This window comes from Echeneis naucrates, chromosome 4 (genome assembly GCF_900963305.1).
Source record: "Echeneis naucrates chromosome 4, fEcheNa1.1, whole genome shotgun sequence".
In the NCBI taxonomy this organism is placed as follows: Eukaryota; Metazoa; Chordata; class Actinopteri; order Carangiformes; family Echeneidae; genus Echeneis; species Echeneis naucrates.
The window spans coordinates 20,445,612-20,467,172 of NC_042514.1; the positions used below are offsets into that span (position 1 = coordinate 20,445,612).

The 21,561-nt window shown below is 45.9% G+C and overlaps 2 protein-coding genes across 4 annotated transcripts; one reads left to right on the forward strand and one right to left on the reverse strand.

The window, feature by feature from the left end:
- Positions 1-904: 904 nt before the first annotated feature.
- ptbp1b (polypyrimidine tract binding protein 1b) lies at positions 905-11,663 on the reverse strand. Of its 3 annotated transcripts, none has more exons than XM_029499202.1 (15): positions 11,472-11,588; positions 9,367-9,397; positions 7,675-7,735; positions 7,190-7,362; positions 6,949-7,095; positions 6,741-6,869; positions 6,464-6,574; positions 6,202-6,379; positions 5,289-5,363; positions 4,705-4,829; positions 4,082-4,115; positions 3,352-3,444; positions 2,937-3,153; positions 2,787-2,864; positions 905-1,827 (listed from the first exon to the last, which is right to left on the reverse strand). In XM_029499202.1, exons 1-15 carry the CDS (start codon positions 11,477-11,479, stop codon positions 1,695-1,697), a joined length of 1,593 nt encoding a protein of 530 aa, XP_029355062.1. In that variant the 5' UTR covers positions 11,480-11,588; the 3' UTR covers positions 905-1,694. The 3 variants fall into 3 exon arrangements, with proteins under 3 accessions (XP_029355062.1, XP_029355061.1, XP_029355063.1); XM_029499201.1 differs by having other exon boundaries at positions 4,705-4,847; XM_029499203.1 differs by lacking the exon at positions 9,367-9,397 and having other exon boundaries at positions 4,705-4,847; positions 11,472-11,663.
- A 2,559-nt stretch (positions 11,664-14,222) lies between these two features.
- stil (STIL centriolar assembly protein) lies at positions 14,223-20,563 on the forward strand. Its single transcript, XM_029500567.1, has 16 exons — positions 14,223-14,544; positions 14,783-14,887; positions 14,980-15,095; positions 15,190-15,377; positions 15,618-15,868; positions 15,948-16,031; positions 16,195-16,281; positions 16,366-16,531; positions 16,609-16,709; positions 16,884-16,992; positions 17,099-17,716; positions 18,008-18,083; positions 18,825-19,050; positions 19,124-19,208; positions 19,293-19,540; positions 19,676-20,563. Exons 1-16 carry the CDS (start codon positions 14,489-14,491, stop codon positions 20,244-20,246), a joined length of 3,087 nt encoding a protein of 1,028 aa, XP_029356427.1. The 5' UTR covers positions 14,223-14,488; the 3' UTR covers positions 20,247-20,563.
- Positions 20,564-21,561: the final 998 nt, after the last annotated feature.

The following is a 21,561-nucleotide window of genomic DNA, read 5'->3' on the forward strand; positions in this document are numbered from 1 at the left end:
CTGACCGGGATTAAAATCCAGATCAGTCCAGACCCCCACCTAACCCACATCACACATGCAGCTTCAGAATTATTCTGATTGGCTGATTGGATATTTGCGTCAATCAGGGTCTACTGCCACCTGCTGGTTCTCAACACAGACACACAGCAAATAAAAGTTGTAGATAAAAGTGATTTAATTGTTTTCTCTTTGCGACACAAACAAAACCATGAACATCACACATTGATCAGATATAAAACCAACCATCACCTCTGACATCACTTGGTACAAAATATTCATACACAGCGACCCCCTGCCCCACCACAGTGAGGATTCATGAAGTGTTCAAAACACCTGGGAGTTTTGATCTGCAGGTCTGCGTCTCCGCCTCTGATTGTATAATCTGTGTTGTGAGGGCAAAGTGACCTCTGAATTTTGATAGTCTTGACCCTGGTGGTCTGTTGCAGGAACTAGACTTGGTTTCTTCTGACTCATTACCAGGTCAGTGTTTTGACTGGTTAATTCAGCTGTACCCAGACTGATTCAGGGCCAGTGTGTGTGTGTGTACAGGTCATTGTGGGAATTCAAATCTTTTAATCTGACATCTAAAACAGTCTGTGGTCTAGAACCAGACCCCCCCTCCCCCGTTAACATCATCATCTACCAGACATCCCAGGTGACTTGAATGCAACAGAGCTACTTGTGACTGGAGGCTGGGGGTGTGGAAGGGTGAGTTCAGGTGAGCTGCTGGAATGTCAACAATAAGACAGAAAAACCCAACAGCCTGGTTCAGGCTGTGGTGAGGGCATCCAACAGCTGCATTCCCACAGGAAACACCTGCAGCGCCAGGACCAGTTTGCTGTCTTGAGATTTAGTCCATAAAACCAGAATCCTGAGGCAGGCGGATTGTTTGCATCAAAAAGGCTTTTTTTTTTTTTTTTTTTTTTTGGTTTGAGCTGTAGTGGATCATAAATAAACCGTTGAGCGTTGACGACACCTAAAACACCCGACAGAGTAAAGGAATGATTAAAATATCGCTACAATATCTGGAATAAAAAGTGATTGATACATGGAGATAAATCAAGGAAAACAAAATAACTCTACTAAAGACACAGCAACAAAGCTGTTTATGTGTCTGAAGCTTCAGGCACCAGCCGAAAAAACTGAAACATCTGTGGTACAACAGGGAATCTGCTCCACGTCGGTTTACAGAGGCATGATGGGAGATTCCAGGAATAAGGCACAGGGATCATGAAGGCCATCATGAAGGCTGAAGGCCAAACTAGGCTCAACAAGGCCTAGTCTCAGGTGTAAAGGTCTGAGGTGGACTCAGGACCCTCAGACCTATCAGACCAAGACTCAAAGCAATGTTGGAGAAGAGGACTAGGGCCCCAGGAAACTGGAATCAGAATCCTGAGTTTGCAAAGGCAAAGACTTAAGTTTAAATTCTGGAGAATAAATTAAAATGTTGATTTTAACAAACAGCTCAAGGAAAAAGCTCTACAGCAATAAGGGCAGAGACTGTCCTGAAACGGTCCTGATGTACACCCAGACTTCAGGGAAGTCCAGTATTTCCTCCAGACCCTAATCCTCTTTAAGGCAGAGTTTTATATCTATTTTGTCACACCAGCATTGGTGGTTTCTGCTGACATGCTGGAATGATTGGAGTGTAATGGACACCATCAAGTCCAGATCCCAACAGTGGAATCTGAGGCTCAGATGGAGGACTTGGAGAAGGAAACTCGCAGATGGTGATTCTCTCCCAGGTCGTGGTTGTGGAACTCAATGAGGGACTCAATGGCATCCTCCACTGAGCCCATCTGGATCAGAGCCATCTTATGGTCTTTCCTGAAGGGAAGAGTCAACAACTAACTCCCACAGAAAAGATTATTTTTACATAAACACATAGAAACGGGGATGGGGCAAAAGGACAAAGGGGATGGGCACAAATTAAGATTAGGGCAAAAACAGGAGGTTTAGGATGTGGATGACTTTAGACAAAAGCCTCAGGGCAGTGGGATGAGTTTAAGGCTGTCAGAAGTCAGGAATTTCAATCGTTCAAGACAAGGATCAGGGTTCAAACAATAATATGGATCCAGGGATAAAGGCTCAAGAAAGTGGATTCAGGTACACTCTAGTTACTCTTTTTCTTACAGTTGTGCTGATATAGGTCTAGACAGCTGGGGGTAGTCTGCATTTTGTCCGCCCTGCCCTTTCTCTTCCTGTCGCCGTCCTACAGGTGCTGAATCATCTCTGCTCTGTACTTTAGTTATCAATACACACTACTGCTCACTTCCCATAATTTATTTATGAGTGCACATTTAGAACTACCAAGTTGCAATTACTGTACGTTTGTATTTTCCATGGCATCTTCTCTTCTCCTGTTCTTGTTCTATCTGCTAATGGGTCCACTCTCCTCTCTTTCATGCTAACTCTCACCATGTCCCTCTACACTCCTCTCTGCCCCCCCCCCCCCCCCCCCCCCCCCCACTATCTCTCCCTTGCTCAGCCCAATCAGTCGAGGCAGATGCCCCCCCCCCCAGCTCAGTCCTGCCTCAGGATTCTGCCCCTTAAAGGAAGTTTTTCCTTGCCACTGTTGTGAAGTGCTTGTCATTGGAGGGATAACTTTGATCTGTTAAAGAACTCCATAAAGAGTTTGGGCCAGACCTGGTCCACTTTACACAATGTGTAAAGTGCATTGATACAACTTATGATTTGGCACTATATAGATACATTTTATTTGATTCAAACCAGCTGCTCGAATGAATCAGTAGATGGAGGCTTGAGGACAATAAAGGACAACTTACTGGAAGAACTTGAAGGCCTTGACCATAGATCCTGAGCTGGAAAACAGCATCTTGAGATCATCTTCTACCACAGAGGGGCTGAAAACAGGATCAAACCATAGGTGAGAGAAGATGCTGCAGTCCCTCCGTTTCAGATATTCAAATACTTACGGGATGTTGGACAAGTGCAGGGTGGCCGAGGGTGGGAAGATGTTGGAGTAGTTTTTGGAGCCAGGTTTCTTGAAGCGGTGCAGGGGGGAGTTGCTGTAGTCTTTGGTCAGTCCCTGGTCCTCATGGCCTTCACGAGGAAGTTGGACATTGGTGTGTTTGGAGAGCGTAATGCGCAGAGGCTTACCATGCAGCCGCTGACCATTCAGGTGACTCATAGCTGCAAACCAGACAAGTAGAAAGAGCTGCTCAAGAGTCAGAGGAGTCTAATTGAGTATCTTCCAGGACTGTAAGACACATGTGAGTTTAACTGACAAATATGATGCAGGTGAAGTTGACCAGCTGGAGGTCAAAGTGTCTCCAGACACAAATATCTCTAGTTCAACAGTTTTCAGTGTAGCCGGTGGTCTGACGTTACCTAGCTGAGCCTGTGTGCTGTCAGACATCTGAACCAGAGCGTTTTCTTTCTTGTTGAACAGGATCTTCACTCTCATCACATCACCATAAACACCTGAACACAGACAAGACATGAAACAGGTGACACAGACCCCATGGTAGCCACATCACACTCCACAGAAATTTGTCTCCTATCATCTCCTATGTACACCCCTGGTCTAATGCTCATTTTTCACTGACATGGAAGTTTGTTTGACAAACTCCAGGGGGCGGGATGGAGTGGGGCTGGAGGGTCGGCGCATGCAGACTGAAAAAAAAAAAAAAAAAAAAAACTCATGCAAACTCAAACTGGGTAAGTTCCTGAGGTCAAACAACAGCTGCAGCTTGTCAGAGGTCACTAGAATTCAAGTCAAACCTTTTCAGCAGCGTCTCAGTCAAATGATTGATCAAACTATTGATGAATTCAGTTTGTCTCTTTACTCTATGTGATTAAATGAACTAACATTCAGATCAGGATCGATCTACACTTCAAACTCTGTCTCCTGGTTCATCCCAGTTCAGGGGTGACATCCTGAGAAGAGGACGTGAACTGGGACATAGCTGGACACTCAGAGAGAAACTGCAGATATTGTGATGATGAAATCAACAAATCAACACTCGAAGAGAAGATCAACAAACAAACAAAACAAAAAACAAACAAAAAGAAAAATTCTGATTCTGAGATTTCAAAATAAGAAGCTGTGACAACATACCGAAGAGAATAAAGAGGCAGTGGGGCGTAACTCTCTGTAAAGACAGCAGAGAAGGCAGCGGAGGGACAGGACAGGAAAAGGTGGGAGGGCAGGACAGGTGGAGGGTCCGAGGCGTTTCCATGGCAACAAATTAAAAGGGGAAAAAAAAAAGACAGGTGAGGGGTCAGTATGAGGGTTAATTACCTTCGGAGAAGAGGGAGTCAGGTGATTTCACACATGACTGCACAGTTGTGTGTTTATATTTGAGTGTGGAGGCTGAAGAAGAACACCAGGTCAAACCACGATGTAATAATGATTTAATGAGGGATAGCCAATCACTGAACTGTGTGAGCCCCTGTCAAAGCCATGATCTCTGATCGGTTCATAGTACTGATGTCACATGACAGTGAATGTGAGTCACCTGTTCACAGTCCTGATCCTGGATTCTAACACCCACTCCGTGTTCAGGAAGAGGTCTACACTGGTTTTCATCTAGACCTACGTTTTCAAAACATATACTCAGTCCAGAACACATCTACTGATTTCTGTTGACCAGTGACATGATGATGACAGTGATGAAGATGAAGAGGACAGTGTCTACAGTCATGTGGGAGACAGAAGCAGGTGGATTCTGGAGTACTCACCTCAGGGTTCAGGTTGCTGACCAGCAGGACACAGTGCCCAGTAGAGATGGTGGAGAATCCCAGTCTGGTGGCCCCAGGGAGGGACAGGGAGGCCAAGGCTCCGGGCAGAGCAGGGACTGTCAAGCCTGGATAGGGGGATAACACTGGGAGAGGTGAGACCAGTCAACACTACTAAAATCTGCAGGAGAGCCTAAGACTACACAGACCAGGACCCTGACTGAGTCTAACTACATCCAGACCTCTGTAGAGCTGCAGTGGTATTCATCTGAAAAGTGGTTTGGTTTGTGGTGATTTGATGGAAGCTGTGAAAGTTCATTCATTTATGACAATTTAGCAAATCTAACAGAAAGTGATGACATGGTATATATACACATCTATCTATATAATATAAAGGCTACTATCACCATTACTGTTTGTTGATTACGTTTTGGTCCATTATTTATCCATGGCCTTGCTACATCAGCTATTATCACTTCATGTTGTCACTGTTACCATGGAGACAGGCTAACAACTTATTCTGTGATCATGATTTCAAATGTGCTGGACTTTGGGAGGTCAATTTGATGTAACTAGGTGAGACTCACTGGCTGGCTGCAGGGTGAAGGCTGGTGGGAAGTGAGTGGCTCCAGGATAGGGTGCAGCTGAGATGATACCTGGAGCTGCAAAACAGAGATGAGGCAGATTAGTGTGGTTGTTTACTCTGTCAGAGCTGTAAACAAAGAAGGATGTCACAAGTCAACTGATGCTCTGATCTTGGTCTTTTTAGTCTGTCAAAACGAAGTGGCATCCTGTGAGAAGAGTCTTCAAATCTTAGATACATATTCAGTCTTCAGTTTTTTTTTTCCCCCATTTTTAAAAATGCTTCGAAGTCTGCACATATTCAGCACAACCTCAGATAAAGCCGTCTGTGACTCAGAATAGGCACTATTCTCTGTAATTAGGATAGTAGCTCATAAAAGAAGGACAAAATAAAAACATCCATTGAATATTTCCTTATTTTCTAGATAAATACTGTTAACCAGATTAACCAAAGAAAAGTTGAACAGAGTTCCTCAGTTGTGTTTGGGTTGTTTTACAACTGATTTGTAGTCTCAATCTTTATCTGATCAGGACTTTTACTCATTCTTTGGGGAAGTAAAGATGAAAAACCAGCTTCAAAGCTCTTTTTGTCCATGTCTCTGTCTTTATTTTGTCAGTTTATTCACTCACGTCATTGACACACACCAAACCAAGGATGTTAGAAAGAGCTGGTTCTCTAGTTTAAAGAAGAAAAACAGAAAGAACCATCAGGGGAAATAACAGCTCCAAAGACCAGCTGAGGGAGAAGGAGGAGACACCTCCTGTGGACTGAAAACAGTCAAAAGTGTCTGAAAAATAAAATCATGTGTAATAAACATTTCATTTAGAGTCTGAATCTACATCTTTTGATGTTTTTGCGATCAGTTCATACTCATGTTAGGCCCACTGTAGCTCTGATCCACAACCACGGTATCTTACTGAAGGCTGTAGCCATGGCCGTGTGCTCCATAGGGGGCTGGCTGTCACCACTGGGCAGGTCTGGTCTGGTGAAATCTCGACTCTTCTCATTGTTGTATTTGACGTTGAGGCTGGTGAGTTTGGAGAAACTGATCCTCAGAGTACAGCAGCCATTATAGATGTTCTGTCCATCCAGGGACTGACACACACACACACACACAGACAGAGTTAGAGGGACCTGGACACCTGACCATGTATACAGGGATGTGGAGTGAGGACTCACCACTTTGGCAGCTTGAGCTGACGCCCCTTCCGAATACTGCAACAGAGCCTGGAACTGACTGTTCTTAGTGAAGACAATGATCCTTAACACGGTACCATACTTGGAGAAGATCTGAGGACCAGAGATGGGCCAAGTTCAACTGATCATGTTATTTAAGATTTGGGTTATATTCTTCCAGTGCTGCAAAAACTCTTGACTCCCACACTTCGTACAGTTTAAGTTTACCATATTTACAGGCACACATGTCCTGGTTGTCTTGCTATTTTGCTGATGTTACCTGGCAGAGGGCATCCAGGGTGACAGGATAGACCAGGTTCTCCACCACCACCCTCAGCACGGCAGTTGGAGCCATCACAGCCAAGTCCGCATGAGACGAACTAAGGGCACGAAGAGCAGCCTGGGCCCTCTGGGACAGGATGCGGAGGGGGGATGTCAACACGCCACAAAGACTGCTGCTAACGTGTGCTAACAGGATGGGCCCTTACCTCCTGATTGGGTGAGTTGTCAGTCTTTAGCTCCTTGTGGTTGGAGAACTGGACATACACTGGATGGTGTCTGATGATGGGCGTCACTGTGGAGTAATAACCCACCATGTTCTGAGCCACATCCTCCGAGTTCATTTCTAAGAAGGCCTGAAAGGAAGAATAATGCAGTAGACAGGAGATAGTTTACGACCATTTACTTGTACAGTTGTTTGAAGATCTCTCGCTAGTCTAAGTCCTCGACCTGGTTTTTGGTTTTGAGCATGAGCAAGTTGGTGACATCTCCAAAGGGCAGACCCAGGCTGATCACCTCAGCCTCAGTGATGTCGTTCGGGAGCTTGCGGATGTGGATGACCCTGGACAGCACCCCAGGACCTCTGATGTCACCTTTGAACTTCTTGCTGTCGTTGCCATTGGCTGCGGAGAAGAAAGACTAATATGAGCTGGTGATGTGGATACATGTCAGTCACATGGTCCTGTGTCTTTTGTTGTAAGGTACATAAAGGCCTTTAAAAATAATGGGATGTTGAATTTCTTCATATTTCAGTTCTCTAGTAAGTGCTTGTTGAAAGTAAGAAGTCAATCTGATCGGTTCATTAAAGGTGGTTTACTGTTCCTAGCATCATCTTTGTCCACATTGATGAAGCTGGGGTTATCATTGATTAATTTTGCTGCTCTAAGTTTTTTAATGGCTGTCGACCAAGACATGCAGAGCTGCAGTGATCTGACCTGTGGTGCTCATGATATAAGGGCCACTGGAGACGCTGGAGAAAAGCTCGTCAGGTCCTCTCTGCAAGACAATAACACCATCAGACCGACACTGACAGATGCATTCTGACACTGACACATTCAGCCCAAATCTCTCCCCACATCAGCTCCAGCAAGCAGCTGGGGGGTGAATTCCTGTGCTGTGGAGATCAATGAAAACCAGATGGAGACAAACAGTCTGAGACTTATTCAACAGAGCAACTGTAACTGACTCAGGTAATTCAGAGCAGAACCACCTTCACCAATTTGATTTGGTACTGACCAAGACTGAAAAACTGAGCACCAAGGATCTAAGTGATGGTCAGATCATCTGCCACCCTGATGAACGTGAACCCTATTTTAAGAGGAACCTGAGCAGTGTTTTTTTTTTTTTCAGATCTTCTTACTCATCAATAATACAAAGAAACCTGAGACCTGATCCAAGAGGGCGTCTGTACCTGAATATATCTCTCACACACACACACACACACACACACACACACACACACACACACACACACACACACACACACACACACACACACACACACACACACACACACACACACACACACACACACACACACACACACACACAAAATTACAGAGGCTCTATTGTGTTGTTGTGACTCCCCTCTGCAGATGCTTCACTTCATTAGGTCAGACTGTCTTTGTCCAGTCAGAGTGGCTTGTTGCTCTTTGACCATGGGTCTGATGACATCTCTTATTAGAGTTGTCCCTGCTCTCTCATTTCCCGTCAGCTTTTTAAATTCTGGTTCTGAGAAGTAGAACCACAACCAGACACTTAAGGATTTCCAGTGTGAGATCATGTGTTCCATTTGGGCCGTTGAGAGGTTCTAGTCTGATCCAGAGCTGGTAAGGAGGTAAGCATCTGTTACCATGGGGATTTAAACTTGAGGTGGCTTTAGATTTTGGACTGTCCACCTGTATGATGATCAGTCCATTAAAAGTGAGTCTCTCCCTCACACCTAAATGTGAGTCCTTGTTTCTGACAGACTGAGAGTTGATCAAGATTTCTGTAAACCCAGGGACTGCGAGAGCGGGTACATTGTCAACCTGCTGTTACTATGGTAACAAGTGCTCACCTCTGCTCTGGTGTGACGAGATACCAAAGCAATCAGTTCTGGAATCAATTCATGAGATGCTTCACAACATTTTCACTTAAGAGTCAATAAACACAAGGCCGTGCTCAGTCACTGTCATCACCTTCATCATAACTGCATACAGAACAGAAGATTATGCATATCCAGATCAGACAGGTCCACGCTGACTTGTACATAAAGAATAAAACTTCCTGTGTGCAGAGCCTGAACCTCCCGCCTCAAAGCACCGATTTCAGATGTTCAAACAGCTCAGATCCTCCTAATCCACATTTGGAGAACCATGTTGACTCTGAACTCAGCAGCCAATCCCTGAGCCGCAGATGGGTCATGAAAAAAAATAAAATCAAGCATCAGCAGTCCATCAACTCAACTGCTCAGCTCTACAGACCAAGGGCTGCTGGTATTGTTCATGACGTTGCCGTTATTGGTGTCTATACAGACAATGACAGTTTGTGTCTTTAGACAAACCCCCTCCATCACACACTCACAGCAGAAAAAAAAAAACAAATGGAGGAGGAGGAAGAGGAGCAGGAAGAGAGGTGATTCCTACCTTTGTACCAACTGTTATATCGTGGTGGACACTGCAAAGGAAAGACAGAAAGTTAGGAGGAGCAGAAAAGCTGTAACTGCCAATTAACTGAGGCTACAGGAAGGGGAGGGGTGTCATCAGAGAGGAGGAGGAATCAGCAGAGAGTAGGGGGGGGTTAGCAGAGAAATATGACAACAGGTGCAGGAGGTCCACACAGACAGAGGGTCTAAACTGTGTGACAGAATTTCATTGGTTAAACTGACTAAGTGGTTGATGAAAACCTTTGTGGGTTGCAGGCAGGAGGACCTAAAGAACTGAGGGTAACTCAGCTTGTTAAACACACCTGAGTTGATCACATAATACTTGACTCAATAGGACAACAACATTTGGTGATAGTTTGTCCAGAATCCAAGATTGCTGCTCTAACAGCATCAGGGACCTCATCATTAATTCATGACATCAGATGTTACAGTGAAGCTTCAGGACCAGACCATCCTGGGAACTGAAGTCTGACTGATGACTGACTGTGGCAAAATCAGCTGTTCCTCACTTTAAACCAGTTAATGAGCTGAACTAATTTCTGTCCATCCAGGCTCAGCTTAGATCTCACATCCAAATCCTGTTGGTTTCCATTCTGATTACCAGACGACAGGAACATAGTCCACCACGGCCTGAAGACCAGAATACACTGGAGTGGACCTGACCAAGACAAGTCCAAAAGGGAAGTTCACCGTGATTACAGTGAACCCATCAGGAATAATAATTAAAATTACACATTTGGTAAGCACAACGCCAGTACATGGTCCTCTTTGTACCAGGAAACGTTAAGAAAATTATTAGACTGTTCGGACTATGGCTAATACAACGACACAGACTGTAAAGCAGCTGGAGGAAGGACCCTCGGGGCACGAATGAGTACTGACAGAACAAATATTCACACCGGGCGGCCAAACGGCGCAAGTCTGCAGCCAACTACGTGTCTTTTAGACAAAGATACAGGCTCGGTGGACGTAGGGGAAAAGGCCTGCTCATAAACCGCAGTCATCAAAATGCAATGTGTCTCTACGCATTTTTAACAGCGCATCAAGCAGCTGCAGGTGAGTTCACCCCCGTTTCCTCCAATGGACCCCCCCCCCCCAGGCGTAGTTTACTGATGCCCCCTCACGTCCGTATGAAACTCCCCCAGCAGTTTACCCTCTTCATAAAACCACACAACTGTTGGAATACGAGTCTAAACTTTTGACATTGACGTCCTAGTACCTCCAGCAACACACGAAGGTGCATAATTAATAATAAAAGCTACACTATTATGCAGTTTTCCGCAAAAAAGCCTTTCGGTATCAGTTCATCATCTCAACTTCTTGACAAACTCCATCTAAAAAGCGTCATTTGACAGATCTCTCCCACAGAAACACGAACCGGCTGGGACTCAGTCAAATCGGCAGATATTTAAACCACGGAGGGTCATCAGATACAATAAAACGGACAGTTCAGGCTTTTCTGCCTTAAATCCCCGCTGTGTGTTTGAATTAGGCTGAATTACACCGTTTCATAACATTTAGGTCTGATCAGCTCCGTGCGAACTAGAACTTCACTTCTAACAAAAAGAACCCTTTAAACGTCCACAAGAGCGATCGAATGACATATTTAATCAAAGTCTCTTCTCTTTCATCCCGCACCGACTTCACACTCGAGGCAACAGAAAGTTTCATAAAAACGTAAACTTTTCAAGGGAGACCAGGTTCCGCAGATCCGCCGCGGTGGGGATGAGGACTTGGTCCTCAAGCTGAGCCATCGCATCGAGGAGACGAATCCAGCCGTGGAGTCGTGTGTCCCAGATGAGAGGCTGTGTCTGACATCCCGTTCCAGGGAACTACCGGTCCTGTGGCGAAGTTTGGTGAGTTTTGCCTGGCCGTCCCAATGCTAACAGCTCGGCTAAGTGTGTTAGCTCGGCTTCCTGCTCGGCCCACAAACAACTTCAACAACAACTGAGCCGCATGAGCTCCCGCTGCCCCAAAGTTTCACATTATACCGCCACCGGTTACACTTTCTGCCCCAAAATGTCCGAGAATCAACCGGGAACTATATTAACGGAGGCTTCTGCAACAGTCGATGGGATAACTCACCCGTCCATTGCACAACACGGAACTGCGGAGCAACAGGTTCCAGCCTGCGGTCGCAGACTTCCAACCTCCGCCGCTACAAACCCACAAAATGGCGTCCGACCAAAGCAGCTCCCTGATTCGACTGTGACAACACTCGTAGGCGGTCCAGACTGGACCTGTCCGATGATTGGCTGTTTGGTAGTGGACGCGACAACAAAGGCATTGCGATCAAAGATCTTCTATGGAGATGAGCCACTTCTCTGCAGCGACACACAAACGCACTGTCGGTTCTCCGTCGGTGGGCGTTGTCACGCTAAAGCATCAACACACTTCCAGGATCAACATGTCTTCTTCTTTGTGTTCAACTTGAAGGGGGATAAGCAATCTACGCTACTGAAATACAACAAGCAAAGCTGCAACATGTGATGAACGGGCCCTCGCACCCATGTGCAACTCAGAGCCTCCTCTCCCAGTCGTATTAAAATTGGAGCTGTTCCACCGGGGGTGGTGCGTTTCTACGACCCACAAAACATCGGAATTTCATGCCGTCCTGACAAGGTTTATGAGCATGTTTAGACCCTGAAGAAGTCAACCCCTTTGGTGTCTCACCCCTCCCGAAACATGAAGGAAAAACAAGAATAGCTGATACAGATGCAAGAGGGTTCTCACAATGGTGATCCTAGTTATCTGAGCCCTCAACATGAGAGGGGACCCAAATGTGAGAGGCCTTCAGCACAGCTGGAGGTTCATCCCACTCTCTGTCCTGTCCTCTGTTGTGTCTCTTCAGTCATTAGATTGGCTTGAAGTGTAACTTGACTACTCTTGGTCAACGGTACCTGTAGACCAGTTTAGGTATCCCTATTCCTCCATTCTCCACCTGGACTCTGACTTAATATTTAATCAGCGGTCAGAAATACTTTTGCCAGGTATGTGTAAACATACAAGGATAGAAACTCTGGTGTTTCTATATAGGCCATGTTAAGGGAAAGTCAAAAATAAATATATATATACATTGAAATTAGAAGAAGATTGAAAGAAGATGAAATTAAGGCGATTTAAGATTTGCTGTTGTACTGTTTTGTGTCGTGAACAGATCAAAGACCTCAGGGCTGAGTCCAAACAATGAAATTAAATGAAAATGGGGCAGCACATGGCATTGTGGTTAGTTTTGTTGCCCCAGAACAGGAAGGTCATGGGTTCAGTTCCCAGGTTTGGGGCCTTTCTGTTTGGAGTTTACATATTCTCCCTGTGCTTGCCTGAGTTCCCTCCCACCATCCTAATACATGCATGTTTGGGTTAATTGGTGACTCCTAATTGCTTGTAAGTCTGAGTGTGTGTGGTTGTTGGTCTCTGTATGTCTCTGTGTGTTGGCCCTGTGTTGGACTGAGAACCTGTCCAGGGTGTACCCTGCCCTCCCCCATGTGAGCAGGGATTGGCTCCACCAACCCCTGAGACCCAAAAATGGATAAGCTGTAGAAGATGAATGAATGAATGAATGAAATGACAATGCCTTGATTTCCCTGAAGCCAGTTTCCTGTTGAGTTTTTATTTTTTGGCTGATTAGTTAATCAGACAACAGTGTTAGAAATGCCCCACACCCCAGCTGTGAAATGACCAATCAGCCAATTAGCGAGTCCAGTAGTCAGATCGTTTTCTGCGGAAATAATGAGTGTCCAGCTAGAGTTGGGGGGGCAAGTAGGGGCCCCTGAGGAGGTGAATTCATTAAGCATCAAAGATGCTGCTGGTTGGTATCTGTGGACTTGGTGTCATCTGACAAGCTGATAAATTATTCCCCCTTTGCTGCTTTTCAGGAAATGCCTTTGTGTGTTGTAAGATGATCCAGCTGCTCACCAATGAATAATGCAACACAGACAGATACACACATACTGTATAAAAGGTGTACTGTTACATTCGCTTCTAATTGGCAGTTTTAGACCTTCAGATCCTCCTTGTGTGAAAGCTGGTAGACTCTGATCTCTGACGTCAAGGCAGGTGAAACTGTATAAAACAGCTGTTTTGTCAGTTGTTCATGAATGTATAAGTGATTGATGAGTGTATTCAATAAGAGAGTGAAAGAATCAGAAGGACATGTGATACCAGTGATGATAATATAGCTCTCTCTTGTTCCTCTTATTTTATTAATTCATTCATCTTCATCCTCTGGGTCCTGTGTACATTTTATATTATGCTTTTATGTTTATATTTTTATTTTCTTCTTCTTTTTTCAATTTAATTTTCAATTTCCCATTTAAAGAGGGTTCCATGCTGAGTGAAGTGAAACAGAGTCAAAGTCCTTGTTGGTGATTCTGATAATTAAACAAATTAATACACTAATAATAAGCTATTTCTGATTCTGATACAAAAATATGAATAAATCATATGATGACATTAACATCATTATAACACGGTGACTCTGATCCAGAACTGTGAGAGACATTACTGGTTTGCCAGAAACGTTTCCTATCACATCAAATGAACATCCTCCATCTGACGCAACGGCCTAAAGTGTAATCACACAATGACATTTTTTTCCTCAGCTCATGTTTTCATTGGTGTGGCTCTGGTTCCTGTCTGTATTTATGTGAGTCTCTTTTTCTGGTTCCTCCCTTTTCGTGGTTCTTTCTGGGGTCGCTGTCGAGCTTCTGTCCCTACAATCTGCAGCATCAACAGAAGAAGAGGAGACAACGGAGAGCGCGCTTCTGATTGGTCAGACTCACAGTGGCGAAGCTTCCTATTGGCTAGTGGATCCACCCCGCCAGTGGACTGCAGAAACAGCGCCACAATTGAACTGCAACAAGTTTCAGGTCAGATTCCCCACATTGACAGATTAAAGCCGAATAACGACAGTACATTAAAACCAGCTACAGTTTGAGACTCGACTGAACTTTACTTCCGGTCGGGTAATTCAGTTCCAGTTCGTGGAAGTTAACGGGCGCAGCTGATGCGGCGCCGGCAAAAGCTAACGAGGCTACCTAACGTCAGCTGGGCCTCTCAGGTAACGTCACGGACCACAGCTGCTCTCTGTCGGTCACAGCGGTATGAGCTGCCCGGTGAACCTCAAGGAAGTTTTGGTCTCGGAGACCGGAGAAGGACGGTGAGTGAGAGGACTGATTTGGTCCGAGACTGCATCACACACATATAAACACATGCGCATGGTTAGTGGCCGCTTTATGACGACCAACAGCTAAAACCGACCCAGACTAGTCCAGATCATGTTCTGGTGTGATCAATCCCGATCCTGATTCAGTGTAACCGGTCCTGGTCGAGTGTGACTGGTCCTAACTCATGACGGATGAGTTGGTCAGTGTTGATGTTTCCCCATTCTTTTCCAGATCATCAAACTCTCTCACTCCGCTGAGTTTCTCGAAATCCAGATCAGCTCTGTGGCAGAGCAGCCCTGCAGGAGAGATGCTCCGCCTCCAGTTCTGCTCACACAGGTAAACCCACACCTACAAACCAAGGCTGAGACTCATTAATATACAAACTGAAGGAGCAGGTCTGAGCTCTGTCTGTGTGTGTTCTCATGCAGGAACCTTAGGGTGGTGTTGTTAGAGAAACCTCTATGTCTGGCTCAGCGTCATGTTCGTCACAGAAACAAGCCCAACCTCCAGTGTTTCTTCCTGGGATCAGTGTCTGTGGACTCAGGTCAGAGTTCTCCTGGATTTCATCCTGTGCTGTGATTGGTCCATCCATATATATTTTCACATATTTAACTGTTGTTCTCCGTGGTGGGGTCTAGATGAGGAGGGGATCACCATCACTCTGGACCGGTTTGATCCAGGTCGGGACCAGACCAGATCCTCAGGCAGGGTTCCCACTGCCCTGCTGCCTGGAGACATCCTGGTTCCCTGTTTGTTTTCTACTCAGGCTGAGACATCACCTGACACAGTTGTCCACTCAGAGGCCGAGCTTCATTACTGTTTCAAGGTAAGAGATGTCACACATAATTATCTTCATCTATGTTTCTTTTTCCAATAAGTAAGGGTTTTCCAGTATCAATGGTTTTAGAAATCTGATTATTCTTTGGCATACGGTATTTTTGGCTTTTAGGCAAGTATAGATCCCGCACTCTTTTTTTTATACCTGAGGCCCCACAACAATCTGGACTTTATGCTAAAAGGCCATTCAGAGTCCTGAGAGCAATATGTTGTCTTCTGGGTGTCTCAGGCGCTGCAGCAGTTTGTGAGTAGCAGACAACCTGTGGAACTGTGTCAGCTGTTCAAGGTCAGAGGTCAAGTGGTCTGGACTCAGCAGTCTGACGCCGCAGTGTTTGGGTTCCACTGGTCAGCCGTCTATCCGTTCTTCAGGGTGGATGTCCAGCCAGTCCAAGCTGTTCCCATCATCCCCACTGCTCTGCTGCGGAGTCTAACTAGCATCAACTGGCGACTGCAGCAGCATGCCACGACCCGACAGAGAGGGTAAGGTGTTGTTGCCTTCTCCGTGACTAACATGTTGTCTTATGCAGCCAGTTTTTATTGCCGGTATTTGTGTTTGCAGGTTTCTGACCATGGATCAGACCAAGAAGCTGCTGTTGCTCCTAGAGTCTGATCCTAAAGCCTCTAACCTGCCACTGGTTGGACTGTGAGTGAACCTGCTTCTGTGTGTCTGTGTCTATATATATATATATATATATATATATATATATATATATATATATATATTTAGATCAGACATATTTAATATATTTAAATTTAAATTTATATATATAAAAATTTCACCTGCGTCTTTCCTTGTCCTCTCACAGCTGGGTGAGTGGAGTCTCACACCTCTCTAACCCTCAGGTGATGTCCTGGTGTCTGAGGTTCCTGTTTAGCTCTGCCCTCCAGAACAGGTGAGAGAGGGTCTGCAGACACCAGGGTCCTCTGTGAAGCTGATCTCAGCTCCAGCTTGCCCTGATACCTCTGCTGTATTTCAGAGTTCTGTCCGAGAGCGGCTGCTTCCTCCTCGTTCTCTTCGCCTCCACTCACAGAGCTCCTCAGTTCTTCCAATGTCGAGGACCAGGAACTATACCGGGACCAGGATCAGGACTACAGCTGTACTTTGAGCTTCTGACTGGCTTTCAGTCTGTCACTCTGTACCAGGTAACATCACTCCTGACACTGTAGGTATTACATGAGCTTCTATTTGATGTGGACTGAAGAAAACATATGATCCACAGGGGGGGACTGTGGCCCAGCAGACTCTACAATGTGAGCTGGTTCCAGAGGATCAGGGAAGGCAGACAGAAATCTTCAGACAGGCCCAGATCTCTTTCAACAGGTACCAGGTCCCACATCCACTTGACCCTGAGAACACTTGTGAAGAATCAGTGAAGTGAGGAAGGTCTGTCCAACTCAGTCAGATCAGACGTGGCCCAAGTTCCAGATGATGAAGACTTGATGTGGCGTAATGTGATCTCTGTCCATCCTGTTAATGTGTCCTCTGTTTCCTCAGTGCCCCCCCCCCAGGCACAGGTCTTTCTGTCAGTGATCAGGACTCTGGAGTCGAGGACGAAGACCTGTCTCCACGACCATCCCCAAGTCCTCACCCTCCAGCTCAGCAGGTTAGTCAGGGGTCAGGCCTGATAAGGAGGCTAACAGCGCTAACAAGCTAACTGTTTGTCTGTAGATTTTGTGCTGTCTGAACTCTGCTCATTTTTGCTTTTTCAGACCCGGAGAGTCCAGCCATCTGTCCCTGAACTGTCTCTGATAATTGACAGCAGCTTCTCCAATCGCAGTGGTTGGCAGTACCCTGGCCCTGCCCACAGGCCCCGCCCCCCTGCTGATACGATGGCAGCACCTCCAACAGAATGCTCCTCAGCAACCACCCCCATTTCCTCTGCTCCCAGACCTCCTCCTCACCTCCACAGCACCCCCACCTCTGTCCTGCAGCACCCCTGTTCCTGTTGCCCTGCCCAAAGCTACATTGATTCTGCCATCAACTCACCTGGACACTGCCCTGCTCTCCTGCACTCTGCTCCCCTTCAGTCTTCCTTAGATTACCATGCACCTCCCCACTCTAAAGCTACTCCTCCCTCCCATAATCCTTCCTCTGCTCTGCCCCCTAATCAACACCATCATTCTCCTCCTCCTCCCTCCCACTTCTCCCCCCCTCTTCCTCCCTGTCCCTCTAGCCACTCTCCTCATGTATCCCCTTCCCATCCAGCAAAGACTGTGCCCTCCCCATGTGATAATCCATGCTGTGATCAGCTGGGCGGAGCTGTAGCATCTGAGACGTACCAGCTCCTCCTCCATCAGGACCAACAGCTCCGCCTCCTGCAGGCTCAGGTGAGTACACACTTCCTTACATTTAGCTTGCTGATCCATCATGCCATCTGTCTTCATGAGAATGGGTACAATAATTCTACTGCTCAATCAAGTCAACGCCAATCAGCCATTCCAATTAAAACATTTGAGCTGCAGTTTTTCTCTTTCTCCCTCTGTAAAACCATGATCTGATCATTTGGAGCAGACAACCTGACTTTCATCTGGGTAACAGCAGTCACCTGACGGTGTTCTGCAGTGTGTGAGATTATCAAGGTTACAGGAATGAACATCTGACTTTGCATCTGTGTGAAGGTCAAGATGTTGCTGGAGGCTCAGGGGAGACTCCAGGGTGACCCACCCAGGACGGCGAGCATCGCCGTAGGAACAGGTGAGACACTGAGACAATCTCAGGACATGTGCGTGTTTATGTGTAACCGCTGTCTGTTGTGTTTGTGTGACAAGTGCCAACACTTTCTTGGTGTTTGAATACGCTTTTATTGCCTGTAGGACAGCAAGGAAACCCACTGGTTGGTCATGTTCATACACAGCAGTCTCTTGGCACAGCATGGGCTCAATCCTCACATACTAGTCAGAGTATTCATAAATAATAATTAATAAACATAAACCTAACCAAAAACATATGTACCTGTAGGACAGCAAGGAAACCCACAGGTCGGTCACGTTCATAAACAGCAGTCTCTCGGCACAGCTTCATGGGAAGAAGCTAGCAAATATTAGCTTAGCCTTCGAGCTAAGGTAGCTAACTATCAAGATGTAACAACAAAACACAACCAGTTTCAATCATTCAGTTAAGTGCAATGTATTCACCACCTTCTTAAGTATAATATAATTTTAGCTGAGTTATTGCATTACATTATTTTCACAGTTTCAGTACAGTACAGTGCTGTGCTTCGAGTAACCTACCATGGGCTCAGTCCTCACATACTGGTGCGAAGGTAACGTCACACTCAGTATTTATATGCTGAGGAGAGCCATGCCAAGCAATGAGTGTCCATGATACATACTGTATGTAACAGCAAATCTGATTGCACATCACTTTGTCAAGTGAAATCAACAGATAAACTTTGTTACATGTGCACACGCTCATTTTCTTCACACTTCTTTGCAGGTGCAAGTCTCTTCTGGGGGGATCCTGCCCAGTCCCTCCCTCATCAAGATGTACTAGCCCCGCCCCTTTTTTCCTCTACCACTCCCTCCTCTTCCAAACCTCTCTCTAACACCCCCAGCCGCTCCTCTTCCTCACATGATGCATCTATCATTGGCCCTGTAGGTGGGGCTGAGGATGATGACACTGTAGGACAGAGGGCTCCCATGTCCCACTGTCCTCAGCAAAGGTGAGTCTGGTACAGGAAGGGAATTTGTTGTGAAATCTTAGTCTGAACCTCAACTTGAATTCTGATCCTGCAGTGGTCTACAGAGTCCAGTCCTGGGAGAGAGTGTTAGCATGTACAGACCTGCAGTCGACCAGCAGAGCTTCTACACTGACCTCATGGTAATCTGCTGCTGCCTGGGGGTGAGGTTTTGGGCGGGGTTAGGTGTTGTCACACTTACTGTGATGTCCTCTTGTCTCCCTAAGAATCAGCTGACGAATCGCCTTCAGGACTCAGACAGCAAACAGGAAGGGGAATCCAAGAGTCTATGTGTGGTCTCTGACCACTCCCTCTCCTCTTCATCATCCTCTTCAATCAGGAGGAAGCAGCAGAACCCAAGAGGAGACCCCATGGTCAGTGCCACTCTGCGGCAGCTGCAGCACCTTGGAGTTAACATGGATGAAGATTTGATGGTGTCAGACAGAAGCCAAGTCAGAGCTGTGGAAAGTGCCAGGTAAACACCTGACATGAAAACTATTGTTTTTGTTGTCACATGACCTTAGAGGGAGGTGAAGCATCAACCTCTTTCTCTAACATTGCAATCTTTGTTCCATGTGTTTGGAACTTGTGTGTGTGTGTGTGTGTTCAGCACGCTGGCAAGTATCAACCCAGCGGCAGTCCTGTCCAGACTGAGGGTGAGCGATCCAACCATCAGCTCTCTGTTTCCAGGAGGCAGTGTGGATCTGAGTCTGGAGGCCAACGCCATCGCTCTGCGTTACCTGAGTGACTCTCAGCTCAACAGGTTATCTCTGGGAAGCCATGCCCCCCTACCAGACCCCCCGTCTTCCAGTTACTCTCTGCTGTCACCTAGCAACATGTCTCTGGCCACCAGGAAGTACATGAAGAGGTATGGCCTGATTGAGAAGGAGGATGGTGAGGATGAAGAGGAGCTGGGGGAGATAAGTGTTCAGGAGGTGTCAACTTGCCAGCCGCTAACAGAAGTTCAGGATGTGAATCTCCTCCCACAGAGTCAGCTGATTAGAGACTTGCAGCCAAAGATGCAGCTGTTAGCCAGGAGCACCAAAGAGAACACTACAGTCAAGGAAAACTGTCCCAGCAGGCAGTCATCTTTAGTTAGGGGAAGCAGCCACCAGGCGGATGGATCAGTGGGAAACATCCTGGACCTGATTCGCTTGAGACAACTGCCCAAATTCTTCTGAGACCAGACTGAGTCTGGGGACTTGGTCAGCATAGTTTAACTGGAAATTGATCAGTGGTTTAGTCAAAGGGATCTGTGCTATGTCCTGAATTTGAACTTCCCAGACTTGAACGACCAAAAGTACAGAACCAGAACCTCAGACATTAGAGAATGAAAAATGTTAAATATGTTTAACTACAACCTTCAATAGATGTTGGTGTGTTTTCGGAGCTTAGTGTAGAAACACTCTGCTGGTCATGCTTTAATGGTCAGACTGGTTTTACTTGACATCTGTCCCTTTTAGTTTGTCTATGGTCCCCCTTTTTAATGTCTCTTTATTTTTGTGCTGTACAGATTTTTTAAATAATTAATTCCACAAATAAAAGTTTTTCTCAGGAGGTGAATCCTGTTCATTAAAGGGAGAGTGGGGTGGGAGAATCTGGCTTTAACTTAAACCTGAACATACACGTGGACCTGTGGCTCTGCATCCATGCAGTTATGTTGTTGACGTGAAGCTCCACCTTCATTGCTGATGTTCAGTCCTGCCCCTGCAACTGTGGGGTAATTGATCCGGGGGCAGCAGCTGTTTGTGTCCTGGTCTTCCCTTGTATGAAGCTGTGACTCAGATCAATGGCTCAAAGGTTGAAGTGTCTCTACTCTGCTGGTCATTGACACGAGTTCAGCTCCAGGCACTAGCTGCTGTCTCTCTGTTCGGGAGACAAGTCCCTGACTGCTCGTACCTTGGGAGACAAGTCCCTGACCACAAGTGCTTCAGCTGACAAGTTCCTGACCAGCTGACCTTCAGGCGACGAGGGCCTAACCACTTGTCCTTCAGGAGACAAGTCACTGGCTACTCGTACTACAGGAGACAAGTCCCTAACTACTTGTCCTTCAGGAAACAAGTCCTCTGCCACTCGACCTTCAGGAGATGAGTCCCCAACCACCCACTGTAAGGTCAGTGGAGTTGTTTTTTTCTCTTTCAAGTTAAAATCTTTTTTTGTCAGTGATCACTTTATTATTTATCACTATTAAATTGGTTCTAGATCATGTTTATTCTAGAAAGAGTTTGGTCTCAACTCACTTTAAACAGAAAGAGCCTTCAAGTTACTAGCTAGATTTGGATCCATATAAATATGTATGGTTTGATTATCGATCCGTTTTTGATGTCATTATTATTGATCAGTTTGTCGTCTTATTCATTCTATTTAATCTAAAAACTTTGTTTTTAATCTTTAAAATTCAACCAGTTAAGATCCAGTGCTATTCAACTTCCCCAAAAGCTGGACCTTCAGGAAACAGGATAATGATGGTGATGAAGGCCTCTGACTATATCATCC

What these genes read in the sequence shown, in the direction of transcription:
- ptbp1b (XM_029499201.1), bottom strand. An exon ending in CTGCACTTGTCCAACATCCC is followed by an intron (nt 2,865 to 2,936) that starts GTAAGTATTTGA and finishes TCCTGTTTTCAG; the next exon opens with CCCCTCTGTGGTAGAAGATG. An exon ending in AAGGCCTTCAAGTTCTTCCA is followed by an intron (nt 1,828 to 2,786) that starts GTAAGTTGTCCT and finishes TCTTCCCTTCAG; the next exon opens with GAAAGACCATAAGATGGCTC.
- stil (XM_029500567.1), top strand. Translation starts at nt 14,489, where the DNA reads ATGAGCTGCCCGGTGAACCTCAAGGAAGTTTTGGTCTCGGAGACCGGA. An exon ending in AGCTTCATTACTGTTTCAAG is followed by an intron (nt 15,378 to 15,617) that starts GTAAGAGATGTC and finishes TGGGTGTCTCAG; the next exon opens with GCGCTGCAGCAGTTTGTGAG. An exon ending in TCCCACTGTCCTCAGCAAAG is followed by an intron (nt 19,051 to 19,123) that starts GTGAGTCTGGTA and finishes CTGATCCTGCAG; the next exon opens with TGGTCTACAGAGTCCAGTCC.